Genomic DNA, 15,715 nt, shown 5'->3' on the forward strand with positions numbered 1-15,715 from the left:
GGATATAATGAGCTCCCAAATCATTAAGTTGAGGGGATAGGAGTGACCCATTTATTTGATTTTAGCTAGGAGACAGGGTTGAAAGATGCTGGAAGGGGCCCTAACAGTTCCTTAGTTCACACCCATGTACTACTCAGTCACACAAGAACATATGCTAGTTGTAATGACTTGCCTCTAGTGGAAATGTAATTGTTGTTTTTACAAAGATTTATATGATTTTTAATTATGCATATGTGTGAGAGTGCAGGGGCCTGTGGATCTCAGGGTTATCAGATTCTCCTGAAACTGAAGATACAGGCCATTGCAAGCTGCCCAACATGAGTGCTGAGAACTAAATCAGATCCTCTCTGTAAGAGCAGTACAAGCTTTTAATGGACAAACTATCAGTTCAGCCAAGCATTCTTTTTATTATGAAAATGTCACATTGTCATTCTGTATCATGTGCTTTCCTTTTCTTTGTAAGTTCTTGTTTCTAACATCTTTGTTTCCCCTGTCTGTCCCTTTCTGCCATGGTATTTATTAAACCAGCCTTACCCACTGATAGTACTACATGTGTTCCATACTTTAATGTTATAAATAATACTTTTGGTTATTTTGTCTAGCTTCTCTAGGTGCATATAGTCAGGAAGTTCTCTTTTCTATCTAATCTCAGTTGTTCATGCTATACAATTGGCCTCTTTCCTCTTACTCTGTCCCTAGTATAGCTGGAAAACAGCTAGTCAACATATCTGAGCTGTGACTTTTCTAGTATTTGAAAACAAACTCCTATCTCTTGATTATCCTCTATTATCTTTCCCTTAAACTCCTTTTATATCAATGATCTTAAGTTCTTTAGCTTTGCCAAACAGGTGCCTCCAATCCCAGGTTTACCTCTTGCTGGCTCTGAAAGTACTATATTCCAGTCCTGACTCTTCACAATCAATTCCCCTTGGATCCCACTGACCTTTTAGCTGTCCTCTTACTTTCCACTGTGATGAGGTAACTTCTCTCAAAAGTAAACTACTTGGGACCCTTTGATTAATTTCTGTGCTCTCTTTAGTACTGTAGTCCCCGCTTTCTTCTACATCCAGGTTATTATTTCTTTTAGCCTAGGCAAATATCTGACATTACCTTGGGCCCTAAAAAGAAGTGAAATCTTAACAGTAAAAATCATTCATAATTCAGAAGGCTTTGCTCTCAAAGAAGAAAAAAAAAATGGCTTCCCCTCAGTTGTTTGTCCATTTGTTTGTTTTGTTTTGTGGTTATTGCTGTTGTTGCTGTTTAGTAAATAATTTACAAAAGCCAATTTTCCTCCCCACAGGCTACACCCACTTTATCACACATTTCCATACGGTCACGGACTATTTTTAGAAAAGGATGACATTAAATGCTAGTTACCTCATGGGTTTCAACTTATTTCTTCCATTTGTCAGAATGTTGTTATTCCTCCTGCTTTGGACCTGCTGGCCACTTGTGGCCTAGATATATTTCTAAGGGTGTGAAAACTATTTGCATGGTATAACTTGAAGGGTTCCTAGAAAGTCTTTTGTCTGCACATGTCTTCCTTTGACCTGTATGTGATAATGAGAATTTAAATACTAGAAATTCTTTTCTTTAACACAGATACCACTTCTTTAGGAAGTCTTTGTTATACTCTTCCCTCTTGGTAGTTTGAAACTTATATTCTCATTACCGTCACCATCTGGTTTCTGCCTAAGTCAGATAAGATCATGAATGGCTTTTATGTATTTCCCATTGTATCCTCAGTGAGCCAAGCAAGAGTATGAAAGATATGCAATGAGCATTTCTTGTTGACTGAGTCATTTCATGAACTTAGATGTGAACTCTTCATACCACTTGTAAGAAAGGAACTTGTGGACACAGGTGTCCAGAACACTACTGGGGTAGAGAGCAAAGAGAGATGGAATACTGACCTTGAACAACACCTTACTTTCTCAGTTGACCTGAGGCTGGTCCTTTTGCTACTTTAGTTCCCTCTCCCTTCCTGCTAACTTGAGATTTCCCAACTTTCTTAACCCCAATTCAATGGTCTTGATTTAGAGAGCATCTGAAAAGCATTTGCTGAGATGTAAACAAGCCCAAAATTACACTCTACTGGGCCACCAGCCTCTTTTTCTCAGAAAGACGCGGCAGGCAAATTTTACACACACGTGCACACATGAATGCACACACTCACAGTAGCACTCTGCTTCTAAAGGGTCCTTGTAGAAATGGAAGCTGAGATACAGATATGAAGCCACACCCCAGGTTCTCTTTCTAGGACTTACCCTCTACCGTATTCCTAAATTCAACCCTGGTTCCAGTGATTGTAAGACAAAACTATCATTCTGCTCCCATTGTCTAGATGCCTCCATCTATGTAGGGATATTCTAAGTTCCTGAGTAGAGGATATTAGGGTCAAGCTTGTTTTGAGGCAAAAAAGAACGGCGAGGAAGAATGCCAAAGTAAGCCTTTCTCTCTTGTTCTTGAAGCTTGCTAACTCTGGGTTCCAGCCCAGGAAGACTAAAAAGTCTTCCCACCCAGGCCAGCCCCTTCCTACCAGGATCCCTGCGGGGCTGGCAAGTTTCTTCCCTCCTCTCCTAACCAGAAAGTCTTACATCCAGCCAGCCAGCCAGTAAACACCTGCCAAAGCCAACCCATTCGTTAAAGCTCTGCTGGAAGCTGCCGCCATAAAGAGACTCTCCCTTCCTAGTTTGCTTTGGCACAACCCAAGCTCTACTAAGCTTAAAACCTTTCTCTCAAGGAACATAGCCTCCACTCAGCTTTTAGAGGCTCGAAATCTGCAACACTTCCTTGCCCAGAGTCCTTGGTGGCAGCTTCTTTACTCCCCACAGCCACAGCTTCAACTCCTCAGACCCTGGCCTTGGCCTCTGACCTTCCTGTGTCTTTAACTGTGACTTGAAGAGTTAGGAATTCAATAAATCCATACTCAGAGCACAGTAAGTAGAAGGACATTGGTCAATAAATGATGGATTGATTAATGTAAGTGTTTGGTCACTCTGTACAAGGCCAAATGAGATATTGCCATTATTCATTTCTCTGGGTACCCAAGCAAGCAGATTATGTGGTCTTCAAACTAAGCAGTTCTTACGCTTTCCCTTTCCTTTCCCCCTTACAACTAAGAACCAAATAGGCTGAGGGAAGAGGGAGTAGTGACAAGTTTAAAATCGTGATAAGGGTTTACAGTTTTCCTTGATTCTGGCTATGATGTATCTTCAGAACTAGGAGTGCCTAGCTCCAAGATAATGGTCTTGGGCTGGTCTAAGAACTCATGAGTCCTATCTCTGGACACAGCCTGCTACTGATTTCCAAGTGACTTAAAAAAAAAAAAAAAAAAAAAAAAAAAAAAAAAAAAAAAAAAAAAAAAAAACTCGTTTCCCCACTTCTCTCTTTTACTTGGACTATAGAGCAGTCTCCTCAGCTAACCTCAGACTGTAAGCCACTTACCTGGTGGCAACATAGTGGAACAGGCTAGGGCAAACACAAGGGAGAAGAAGAGGAATTACTGACTTAGTCACACACTTTGAGCCAACGGAATATTATACTGGTGGGGATGTATGTGTTATATATAAACTTATTTTTAAAGAATGTCAAAGTCTAGCAAACCCAACTTTACTAAGGCAGAGTTGTGTCAAGCTGGCAAATTTCTAAATAGGGAAAAAGAAAACCTCTAAACAAACCAAACAACAAAACAAACCAACAAACTTAAAAATCACTGTGAATTCAGGGAAACCTGGAAGCTTTGAAACTATGAGGAATGAACAGGAAACTGGCATGTGAAGGGCTTTTCTTTAAATGGTTCCTCTAGCTTGGGGCTCACCTTTCTGCCTAAATGTCTATCAGACTAAGGTATCCAGAAAAGTTCCTGACCTGACAATAAGATAGAAAAGGCTTTTTTTTCCTAAGACCTGTTCTGAAGTCCCCTCACATCATTCTTTTAGCAGGGCACTAATCAGAAAAAGTAGCAGTACCCCTCAAAAATAACTTCAGTCAAACCAAATCCATTCCAGCTTGCTTGTCTGTTTACATTTGCTTCTAAGTGTGGGACTAATGCGACTCACACCTTGAAGTCTGGCATTTACCTCTGAGTCAAATGTTTGTCTCACATAGGGAATAGCAAGCTTTTCCTTGGAAAGTCTGAGCTCCATTTAAACCTGAAGCTGGCTTCTGAATGCCTGGCCCTGGGGGAAGCCCACCACTGAGCAAGCAGAAGCTTGATGTCTCAGTAACCTGGCACTGTTACATAAGGCACTGCATGAGATATGAGTCAGGGCCCTAAGGCTGGCATAGACCCAGCCCAGTTTGGAAAGAGAGGTTAAACAGCCTTGTAAGAGAGGTGCTAAGGGGCTAAGCTACAATGGAGCCATGGGATCCACATCCCTCCTCTCACTTCTCACTCCCCTTTCCCAGATATAGTTGGAGCCAATTTCTGCCCTAAAAGCTTAGAAAAGTGGGAATCTCCACCAGACTCCTACATTGTAAGCAGCTGCTCTCCATCCCTCCTGAAAAGAAGACCAAAAAAAAAAAAAAAAAAAAAAAAAAAAGTAGACTGAATACTCAAGGCTATTCTGTGAGCAAATCCTTCCTTTTAGGAAGGTTGATATGATACTTTAATAGGCAGGGGGCTGATTTCAGGCTCGATCTATCTAAGAAATGTTACTCCCATGAAAGGGAGACAATAACATGCTTTGGTCATTACTGACCAAAAGTCACTTCCAAGCCCTTATTTTCTCTTGGACCAGGGTCTGCACACTGGGAAACTTCTCATTTAGTCTTTTGTGTTGGTTGAGACCTTACACCTCTTATAGCATTTCTAAAGTTCAATAGCTACTTTGGGGATGATTCCTACCCAGAAGGTACAAGTGAACTTACCTTGCCTGCTGATAAAATCATCTCCTTCCTAGGATAACATTTAAAAGAGCTTACATTCTTCTTCTAGTTTATCCCTATTCCAATTCCTTAATTAAGCTGCATTTCAGCATGGAAGGCAGTAACTTCCAGAAGCCATTTTTCTGAGTCTTACCCCTCACTGGATGGTGGTTGCTCAAGTTGAGATCTAGCCTGCAGTTCTTCATAGGACTCTCACTAACCTATGTGATTCCATGGAGAAATTCCAAAGCCCTGGCAGAAAATAAAGCCCTAACCCTTGCCCCATTATTGCAAGCATTCGGACAGTACAGTATGTCCTGAGTCATCATTACTCTCTTCATCTAAAAGGAAAACTTCATCTTTCTGACCCTTGTGGTCATGGAATGCTCTCCCTTGAGTACACTGAGCACACAACGTGCCCCTCGAAATGAGCCCAAGCTTTGGCCTCTTTCAGCACACTGGTTTCTCAAGGGCTCAAAAGACTATTGCATGACACCAACCAATTTGTTATGTAAACTCAGCCAGCCATGGCAGATTACAGCTTTGCAGTTATCTTATGAGATGCCTTATATAAGAAGAGAAAGTTCAGGTAGGAGCAAATTCACAATGAACAAAATAGTACAGTGGCTACCACCACATACAAACATAGACAACTCATCCCTCTGGAGCAATTTATAGTTGGGGGCTAGTATTTTGCTGTGCTTCATCATTCAGATGGCCCAGAGACCCTGGAAACCTTGGTCAGACACATCCATCTCCATTTATTTAGATGTCTTGGCCTTCAGGAGCGAGTCTGGAAAGAAGCCAACACTACCTGGAATTAAGAGCTTGCCACAGTTTATCTGGAAGTAAAAATATAAGCAAGGGTGTTAACTACCTCTTCAGGCAGGGAGAGAAAATAAGGTCACCCTGGAAAGAGTTATCTTCTAAGGTATGTGCTCACATAGGTCCTCTCCAGGATATACTGACAAGAAAATAAAATCAATGCCCCATTGTGAACCTCTTTAAGAGCTGAACCTTCCAGGCAGATTGCTTGTGCTCTCTTGTTGCTCAGTGCCCCGTGTTGTAGCACCCCCTTAATATGGTCTTTCATGAATTCAGCACTATTTCTCCACTTCGATTCTGTAACCTTGGTTTTTTTGTGTGTCCCATTCTCATCGAATTCTACTTTCTATAAACTGTTACTATGTCCCCAGAATTAAGAAACAATTCCACACAAGGAAACAAATGACAAATAATGGCTATAAATGAGTGCTTACATTTTTTTGATGAAAAATAGGTGAAGAATGCCATTCTCAGGCATATACCCCAAATAACTGCAAACAGCTACTGGAGCACATGCTTGTATAGTACTCAAAGCAGCATTCCTCACAATAGCCACACAAAGTAGAAACAATCCATGTGTCTTCTGATAGATGACTGCATAAACAAAATGTGTTACAGCAATAAAATGGAATATTATTTAGTCATAAAAAAAAAGTGAAGTAATGTTACAATATGTTACAACATAGATAAATTTTGAAAATATCTTATGAGTGAAAGAAGATGAATGCAAAGGAATATATATATATATATATATATATATATCACAATTCCACTTATATGAAATACCAAGAATAGGCAAATCTATAGAAACAGAAAGTACCAAGTTATCAGGAGCTGGGGAGAAGAGAGAATTAGATGTTACCACTTAGTGAGAAATAGTTAAAATGGTAAATGTTTAAAAAACATTGGACTACTATACACTTAAAATACATGTGTGTGCACACACCCCATATATATCACAGAGCTACTCAGGTATGTCAGGGGTAACAGGGCACTAAGATTACTCATCAGCCTATGGACTTGCCTCAATATATTAGCCTGCTAGCACACACAATTCACATCTGTGCCTTGGCAAAATGACAAGTTTTTTGTATGGCAGGGTTCTCATGAGGTATCCAAACCCTGAATGTTAAGTTTTCAAATGCATTTTATTTTTAATGAAGGCTGTCCCTTAATCCAAGAGTGCCTATTCTTTGTCAGACTACTAGACACTTGGGAAATAGTTATTTTAATTTACTTTGGGCTAAGGAAGGACTTTTGAAGCATGATACCAAAAACAAAAATCACAAAGGCAAAGAATGACAGACTTAACCACATAGAAACTCAAAACCTCTCTATGACAAAGAATTCTGTCCTTGAAATCAAATGGTAAATTAATTGACAAAGGGTTGCAATCCCTAGTTCAGGCTTTCTCACGGTGTGGTCTACATACCACTGGTGCTATGAGAGAAGAGTTTCAGATGTACAAGAACAGAGTTGAATCTTAAATAGTTTCACAATTTTCGTGAAAAAAAAAAAAACATGATCTTTAACTCTAACCCCTCCTCCATGCTAGTGTACAACAGCTCAACAGAGAATTTTAAATGAATTAGCATGCGTCAAGCTATCAGAAATATTTCATCTATTTTCTGAAACTGTGTGTGAGAATCTGTTGGAGGCAGGTCAGTTTACAGGTAGAATCCTAGAAAAATTTTGGAGCTAAAGAGAATTAAGACTCAGCATGTTTGTGATGACACTGAGCAGATATGCTTTGGGACCAAAGGTTGATTTAGTCAGGTGTGGTGTCTCATAACAGTAATCCCAGCACTTGAGGGGCAGAATCAAAAATATTGCCTTGAGTTAAACCTAGGCTATTCTGAATTTCAGGCCAGCCAAGATCAGTTTGAGTTCCAAGCCATCTTGGGTAGTAGTGTAAGACTCTACCTCAAAATTTAAAAAAAAATCTTAGAAATAAAACTGAGGTTATAAAAACAGCAATCAATAAACCAGAATATTGCCGGTTACCACGTCAGTTTTCCAGGCCTTAAAAGTCAGGAAACTCACTCAAACTTTTAATTTAAGAAGTTCATTTTTTAAACAAGCATTTAAACTGAACAATTTAGTTAATTGTCCAGTGTACTCTACATTCCTACTAAAGTTTCTAGTATTCAGAAGCATAGCCAAATAAATGAAGTCAAGCCTAATAATAGTGACCATTCCAGTTTCCCTGAGACTGTCCCAGTTTGATCATCAGAGTCCTGTGTCCCATTGTACATTTTGAATCAGTTTTCTTTGCTTCATCCGTATGTGTGTGTGTGTGTGTGTGTGTGTGTGTGTGTGTGTGTGTGTGTGTGTGTGTTTCTAGACATGGTTTTTCTGTGTAATGTTGCTGTCCTGGAACTCACTCTAGACCAGGATGGCCTGTAACTCAAGAGATCTGCCTGCCTCTGTCTCCTGAGTGCTGGGATTGAAGAAGTGAATCACTACCATCTGGCCCATAGACAAAATTTTAGTGTTCTAAGCATCTCTTTAGTGTGACCTTTTTATTTATCCATGTTTATTTATTTTTAGTTTTTGACATAATTCTTTCATTAGAGACATTCAATAGACTCCAGAATCTATGATCTCAGTTGGAGTTTTGATATTGCTCCATATTATTGTGAGACATAGGGTAAGTTACTTAAAATTTCCAAGACCAATCTCCTTATTTTAAAAATGAAAACCAAGCAGGGCCTGGTGGCTTTAATCCCAGCACCCAGGAGACAAAGGCAGGTGGAACTTTTTTAGTTCAAAGCCAGCCTAGTCTACAAAGTGAGTTCCAGAACAACCAGAGCTGTTTCATAGAGAGAAACCCCGTCTCAAAAACTAAACCAAAACAAAAACGAAAAATCAGTGTAATACCAGTTTTGTTGGGTCACTATAAATACTAAATGCTATTCTTTGTACACACAATAAATGAACAAGAATTGTTAGCTATTAATCCTTTATGGTTATTAGTTACATTACACAAGATTGAAGGGATGGTGTTTTAAAATACATTTCTGTAGGTACCATTTATACAGCAAAAGGCTGAATACTCATTCTCATTGATTTCTATATGTACAAATAGTCCATCTGAACTTCTACCATACTATTAGTTACCACATGTGATTAAAACTGAAAAAGGAAAATCTACATTTAACACTAGTAAGGATTTTCTAGCATATGATTAAAGATGTGGGGTTGGAGAAATGGTTCAGTAGTTAAGAGTTCTTAGTGCTCTTGCAGAGTATCAGAGTTTGGTTCCTAGCACCCACATCAAGAAGCTCACGACCACCTGTAACTCCAGGAGTTCTGATATTCTCTTCTGGCTTCTGTAAGTATTTGCACAATTGTGTGAATGTGTGTGCGCCTACAAAAATTAAAAAAAAAACTTAAAGTCTAAAATCTTTACCTCAGAGTACACCAACAATTAGTAGTTATCTGTAATCACCAAAACAAAACACCTTTACTAAACACTGGCTGCCTAAGTAGAGGCCAAGAAGAAACCAAGCAAGTAAAACACAGACCTACCTTCAGATTGTTTACACATTTTGTTCCGAGAAAATCAAGGCCTAAGCTAAGAGATAGGGACAGATCAAAACACATGGACAGATATAAATCAAGAATATGACATGCCTTCTTCCAAAGAATGTTGGAGGCCTTGAAATAGCAGAATAGGCAACAAGACAAGGGGCTGGAAGATCGGCTTCTCCAGTAGATGTGGCCTTGAAAACTTAAAATGGGAAACATGCTGTCAGGGACCTGAAATGTCTTACTGTGAACTGGAACAGGAGTAAAAAATATGGCTGGATTATACAGGTAGAAACCTATGGAATCAAACAAAGCAACAAAGGAAATGTTTATATAGCAGACTGTTCAGCCTAGACACTGGAGAAGCCCCATAGCCAGTAATAAGTCTACTAGTTTGCAAAGAACACGTGCAAAGCCTAGACTGAATTTTGGATCTTCAATACCAAAGTGAGTGTTGTGTCCTGCTGTAATTTTTATGTCACTCCCTTCTGCTTCAATGAGGCCTGGTAGCCTTCTAGCTTGTTCCGAGATAGCATACTGAGTTGTTCTGGTCACAGGAGTTATTGGCAGGTGCATATCCTCCTAGTTTGTACTTTTCCCTCATACAATGCCTTTAATATTCCTATTTAGTATCATTTCCAGGTTTGGTCAAGAACCAAGTACACAAAACTGAAGTAGATGACAAAGGAGGTTTTTCAAGAAACCCAAACAATCAGGACACTCCAGAGGTGTGACACAATGGGAACTCTTTTGCAAAACTCAGCCTCCCACCTCACTCACCTAGGTCAGACCCTCCTAAGGCCTAGAAATCACCTCTCACTCCACCAAAGCCCCAGAGGTGCCCCTGCTTTACTGGTTGAAGCAAATGCAAAGGTTCTCTCCAGGTTTCTCCCCCTCCCTCACCATTGCCACTCTCCAACTGAGCTGTGCCAGCAAGCAGATCATCACACACCGGTTAAGGATTGTGCTCTACAGGATTTCAGTGTCTGTGGGATGAATACACTTGTAGTAATAAGTATACCAGAAGGAAGATTTTCTTGAAACCTGTTCTGTCTACAGCTTGGCTTTATTTTAGACCATAAAATAATTTAATACCTAACATGAAATAAGTGAGAAAATGCTTCAATGGCATTGACTATGCCTCAGAAATACAACTTGATATGACATTAAGCCTCACTTGTCCTCACCAGGAATCAAAGGGGCTGGAGTGAAGAGACAGTGGATTTGTCTTGAGAGACATTCTTGACAGTTAAGAAGAGTGCCTCCTGCATTTCTCGATAGCAAGTGCTATGAGTTCACTGCCATGCAGGTAATGAATGAGTGCTCGGCATTTCTCATCACTTTGGGCACACTACCCGTCTACAACCTAGAATCTGAGAGATAGAAGGCACTGTACAGAGAGCACGGAGGTCATATAACTTGCTCAGGCTCATACAAAAAGACAGAAGCATAACTTGCACTACCACCCAGGTCTCCCACAGCCAAGGATGTTGCTGTTACATAACCTGTGCCATTAAACAAGGAAAAAAAAATCCACCCCAGTGTGCACACATACAGAAACATGAACCTATGCATGCACACACACAGACAGACACTCGGTCTCTCTAAGAACATAAAACCCAGAGAAGCGTTTCCTGAAGTTCTTGCCCCTAAATTATCTGAGTGCTAAGTCACTAGAGGATACCAGAGTAACTCACTGTTGGAGACAGCAGCTGCCCCGAGCATTCTCACTGTGCTTATTTCCTCCCTTCCCCATTCTCACTTTCCTGTTTTACCAGAAAACCTGAAACACACTCCAACACAGGAAGTCTACATGCAGGTGGATTTATCCACTCTCCTGACATAGAGGTCTTGAACTGCTCAGAGCGACAATCCGAAACTATTTTTTCTGGGATTGCTTTGCATTGGGTCAGGTCCTCCCCACCCCGAGTGTCGAAAATTCTCACAAGTTTCTGATCTTCCCCATCAGAAGCCCGATTTGTTAACGACTTGTCCTGACGTGCCACTCAAGTCATTTAAAAGTCCTTCCAGTTTCAGTCCCACTGAGTTCTGTGGAACTCAAATTCCAAGAAAATCCCATGGCAGACCTGTCTGAAGGACTAGAGAAAGTGCACCCACAGTTACTTCCAACCCATATGGAGTTATCCCACTTCTGGGCCCCAGGGTTTTCGAGCCTTTCCAGGCTCCATTCAAAACACACTTACAGCTGCTTGAATGTCCTGAGCTCTGCGGGGCTCTAGGTAGACTAGAGGTCCCGTCTTCATGATGGCCTAGGAGCCCATCCCCACCCGATCCCCTTGGGAGCTTGCTGGTGTGCCCTTCCCAGAACGCCCCCCCCCCCCAGTCCCAGTCGGAGGTGAAGATCCTGTAGTAGGGCCACCTTCCCAGCCTTTCTGGCCCGCCACCCACCTGTGGAAGAAGAGTAGAATAGACAGCATGGTCTGGTCGATGTTGCGGTTGCAGATCCCCTCATTGATCAGGTAGCAGGGGTCGCGCAGCACCGGCTCCAGCGAATCCTGCCGCATTATGTTGTTGAGCTTGTCAGTGTTAAGGTTCTCAAAGACCAGCTTCTCCTGCAGCTGCCGAAAGTTGCTCACGGTGGGGCTGCCTGGGTTCTCCCCGCTTCTCCCTTTCTGGAGATCGCTCCGGTTGGCCAGGTCCAGGCAGCAGTTGCAGCAGTCGAGGCCAACAGGTGAGCGGCAGTCGGTCTTGGGCTGGGCCATCTTCTCAGGCTCGGAGGCTGCCTGATCGGGGACTGGGACGGGGACTTCGGGGTCGGCTGGCAGGTGCGCACCTGCGGAGCTGGCCTTTTGGGACTCCAGGGTGCCCGGAAAAACAAGCTGCGAGGAGAGTTGGAAATTAGCGCCTTAAAAAGAAAAAGAAAAAAAAAAAAAAGAAAGAAAGAAGAAGCCGGGCGCCTCGGGTCGCTCCGGGCCGGGCCCCTTCTGGCTGTAGCGCTCAGGGTGCGAATAGAAACAGCTGGACAAACAGCTCCCAGCGGCTCCTGCGGGCTCACTTCCTCCTCCTCCCCCTGCTCTGGCAGCCAGGGCCGCCCCCTTCCCCCCACCCCCACCACCGGAGGTCCCACGCGCGTACTCCCCCCCAAGGCCGGCGCACTCCCAAGTTTCCCAAGTGCGAGCGTGGCTCCGGGCGGACCTGCAAGGCGGCAGGAAGGGCGGGCGGCAAGGGAGAGCCGCAGCGCGCCCTAGGCAGGCAGCCGGGCTTCTCCGGCTCGCCGGCTCCGCCGAGCGAGCGAGCGAGCGGTGGCCGCAGCCCCGGGGGCGAGCGTGTGAGCTACCCGCGAGCCCACGAGTCCCTGACAGCACGAAAATGAGCCCCGAGGGGCAGGCGGAGGACGCGCCGCTATTGCCGCCGCCTCCGCCTCCGCCACTGCCGCCGCCTCCTCGCCTGGCCTGGGCTGGAGGGGGCCCCCTGGCGCGCGGAGTTCTCCTCCCTCAGCTCCCACACGGCCCGCCGGCCGCTCGCTCGGTCGCCCGCGCTCCTCTGAGGAGCCCGCCTCAGCGGCTTGTCGCGGCGCGCGCTTCAGCCCTGGGTTGCCTTTGGTGCTCACCGCCTGAACGGCCGGACGTCCAAGAAGCGTGCGCCCCCGGCCTCAACCGGCTCGTGTCCTCGCGCTCTCTCCCCGGGGCGCTCTGGGCTGGCTGTCTCCGCGCCCGTCTGTCTCCTCTGTCAAGTCTCTCGCTTATCTCCCCGCCCCCCACCGCGCCCGAGACCCACGCAGCGCAGGCGCCCCCGCCCCCTCACCGCACGGGGTCTCGGGCCCTCTCTGGAGTGGGCCAAAGGTCGCCAGGGCGGCTGGCTGAGGGGGTGTCCCCTGAGCGGCGCGCTCGCGGCCTGCCGGGAGCCACAGAGCAGCGGGCGGCCGTCCGAGCGGCCCTTTAAACCGCCGCACAGCCAGCCCTGCTTCTGTTTCTTTTCTTTTTCTTTCTTGGGGTGGGGGGAGGGAAGTGCCAAGAGACCTATGAGCTGTGGCCTCAGAGGAGGCGGCGGCGGCGACCCCCCAGAAAGTGCCAGAAAACACGATCACCTGAGACATGCCCCAACTCCAACAACTCCCGAGAACCAGGTCCCCAAGCGCCCCCCTGAGCCGCTCCTCCTCACTTGTCACCCCGTCTGGAGCTCCGTGTACCTCCCCGGTCTCAGCCCCGTGCCCCCTTCGACGCCAACTCCCCAATGGCCCCGCGGGCCAGGGCTGCGGGCTTCCCTCTGGGCCTGCCCCTGCGTCCTCGCCGCGCGTCTCCCGCTCTTCCCGCTATTTCTGTCACTTGGCGTCTTTTTCTAAGTTTCCTTACACGTTTGCTCAGTTTGCTCCCTACTTTCCCTCACCTTGTCCCCTTCCCATATTCGCCCGCGCCCCTCCATGCCTCGCCGCCCCCTCGCCTCCATTTCTGGACTCCCGCCTTGACCCCCTCCCCTCTTATTGCCTCCGTTTTATTTCTCTCCCCACACCTCCCGTCGCCACCCCCTGTTTCCTCACTCATCCTTCCTGGTTTCTTTCCTACACCCCGAAACCCGTTTTCCCATCTCTGACAGCCCCCCCTACCTGCTGCTTCAGGTGATCTGTCTCCGTCGGTCTTTCCAGAGACTTCTCCATCGGTCCGCACGCACGCACAGTCTGAAGGGGAGTGATGCGTCTGTCCCGTAATGGCGGCGGAGGGATCTGGGAGAATAAACCCCGGGCGGAGGTATAGTGAAAGGGCACATATAGGGGCCGGCCTGGTGCCCTGGGTTAGTGCCCCTGCTGTCTGACCTGCAGGGACGCCCAAGGTGACCAAGTCAGGCGGCTTTTTAAGTGTCTCAGAACTTAGAATGTGTTGAATGTGGAACATTGAGCATTTTATTTATTTTATTTTTGAGTCTTGAAGAAGGTCACAATATTCAGTTTTTGTATAAGCCTCAAATAAATTTCTGTTCATTCCTACTCCCTCACAACCCCCTCCGCCCCCTTCATTCGCTTCCTTCAAGAACCCAGGGCATCTGAAATAGAGCAGTATATGCTGCCATCTTCTGCCCAAAACCTGAACTATTTTCTGTCCCCGTGTAAGGTTCCGCCGCTCAGCAGGACACTACAGGTGACTCCTGGTGGAAGGATCCATTGGGACATCAAACAGAAGCAAGAGTAGCTCTATTTCAAGAAGAGTGAAGTCCCAGTTTCCTGAATCCTGGTAAATGTGACTTAAATACTTTTGAAATGTCCAAGACTACCGTGGCGGAGCGCACCAAAGATCCCAGCTACTCGCAAAGCCGAAGCACACTTGAGAGTTTCAGGCCAGACTGAACTGAACAGTGAGATTGTCTCAAAAAGCCCAGCCCATATAAAATGAGCCTTCAAGGCACTCCTCAAATTAATTATGAACAAAGTGCAGCCAAATCCTGCTGTTTCTTCCGTTCCCGAGAATATTCCAAAGCCCAGGATTAAAGAGAATGTTGGCTATTGCAAAGAACACTATAGCAAAGTATATATACATCCCCACAGACTAAGAAATTTCTATTTTTTTCTCTTAAAAAGCCCATCACGTCATTTTCTTGTATTTCCTTCTTCTGTCTTCTCTTTTTAAAATGTCCTTGGATAAAAGCCAGAGGAAGGAGTAGAATATAAAATTTCATCTGCATTGTGTAGACTTATAGCCTTCTAAATTGTTTTTTAATTACAGTGTTTATTATTTTCCTTCTTGTTTATAATGTTTTTATGTTAACTCTTATAATAAAATATATTAGTTCCATAAATGTTTATTTTCGTTTTGGGAACAGCTAGGTCTTTTGCTTCTATGTTTGCCTGAGCGCTCTTATCTTTGTGTAACCTTGGGGATGAGGCCCTGGTGGAAGTATTTCCTTCTTGACATTTGGCACCATTAAATTCAAGATTTTTGTCCCCTTGACATTTCTCCGTTGCAGCCCTTGCTCTCAAGCAGTATTGTTAATAATTCGGGACAGATCTGCACACCATATCAAAGCTGATCAAGAGCAAATATAGTTAAGATACAGAAAAGCCTAAATAGTACAGAGATATAGTTCAAAGAGCTGGCATTTAGGTGCACAAAAGTCCAGCTTGTGTTGACAGACTGCATACCTCTGTGAGGGAAGGCTGACTGGACAGGGCCTCCTGGGCTGTCCTCTGTGAAAGCTTGCTTTTCTATCATACACTGGATTGGAAGGAGAGTTTCCAAGCAAATGTTCTTGGATAAATTCAGAATGCCAGAGTCTGGGGCACTAGCAGACAAGGATGGTGGCTTTTTTTGGGTGGAGCAAAATAGGGGGAGAAGAGACACATTTACTTCTTAGAGAAATCCAAACAATCATTTACTGTATACTTGTTCTGTGCCATGTTAATGGAAATTCAGAGAAAAATCAGATACACTCGCCACGAACTCCTGTTCTAGCTGGGGAAAAGAGCTATACAGACAGACAAAATACTACAAGTCAAGCTGAGTCTAGATGCACTGACCCGAAACCCCAGCTTTTAGATAGG

At 44.5% G+C, this 15,715-nt stretch overlaps 1 protein-coding gene across 3 annotated transcripts in view; it reads right to left on the reverse strand.

Moving 5' to 3' along the window:
• TSC22D3 (TSC22 domain family member 3) overlaps positions 1-13,876 on the reverse strand; it is a 59,043-nt gene extending 45,167 nt beyond the window's left edge. The window contains exons 1-2 of one of the 3 annotated variants that reach the window (XM_080909756.1): positions 13,790-13,876; positions 11,635-12,065 (exon numbers count right to left, since the gene is read on the reverse strand). In XM_080909756.1, the coding sequence (XP_080765882.1) occupies positions 11,635-12,065; positions 13,790-13,840 (482 nt within the window). In that variant the 5' untranslated portion in view covers positions 13,841-13,876. Of the gene's footprint in view, positions 1-11,634; positions 12,066-12,381; positions 12,557-12,796; positions 12,927-13,789 lie in introns of those variants that run through there. The other 2 variants (XM_080909757.1, XM_080909758.1) reach the window with 2 other exon arrangements.
• Positions 13,877-15,715: the final 1,839 nt, after the last annotated feature.

The sequence above is a fragment of the Micromys minutus genome (assembly GCF_963924665.1).
Source record: "Micromys minutus genome assembly, chromosome: X".
NCBI classification, from domain to species: domain Eukaryota; kingdom Metazoa; phylum Chordata; class Mammalia; order Rodentia; family Muridae; genus Micromys; species Micromys minutus.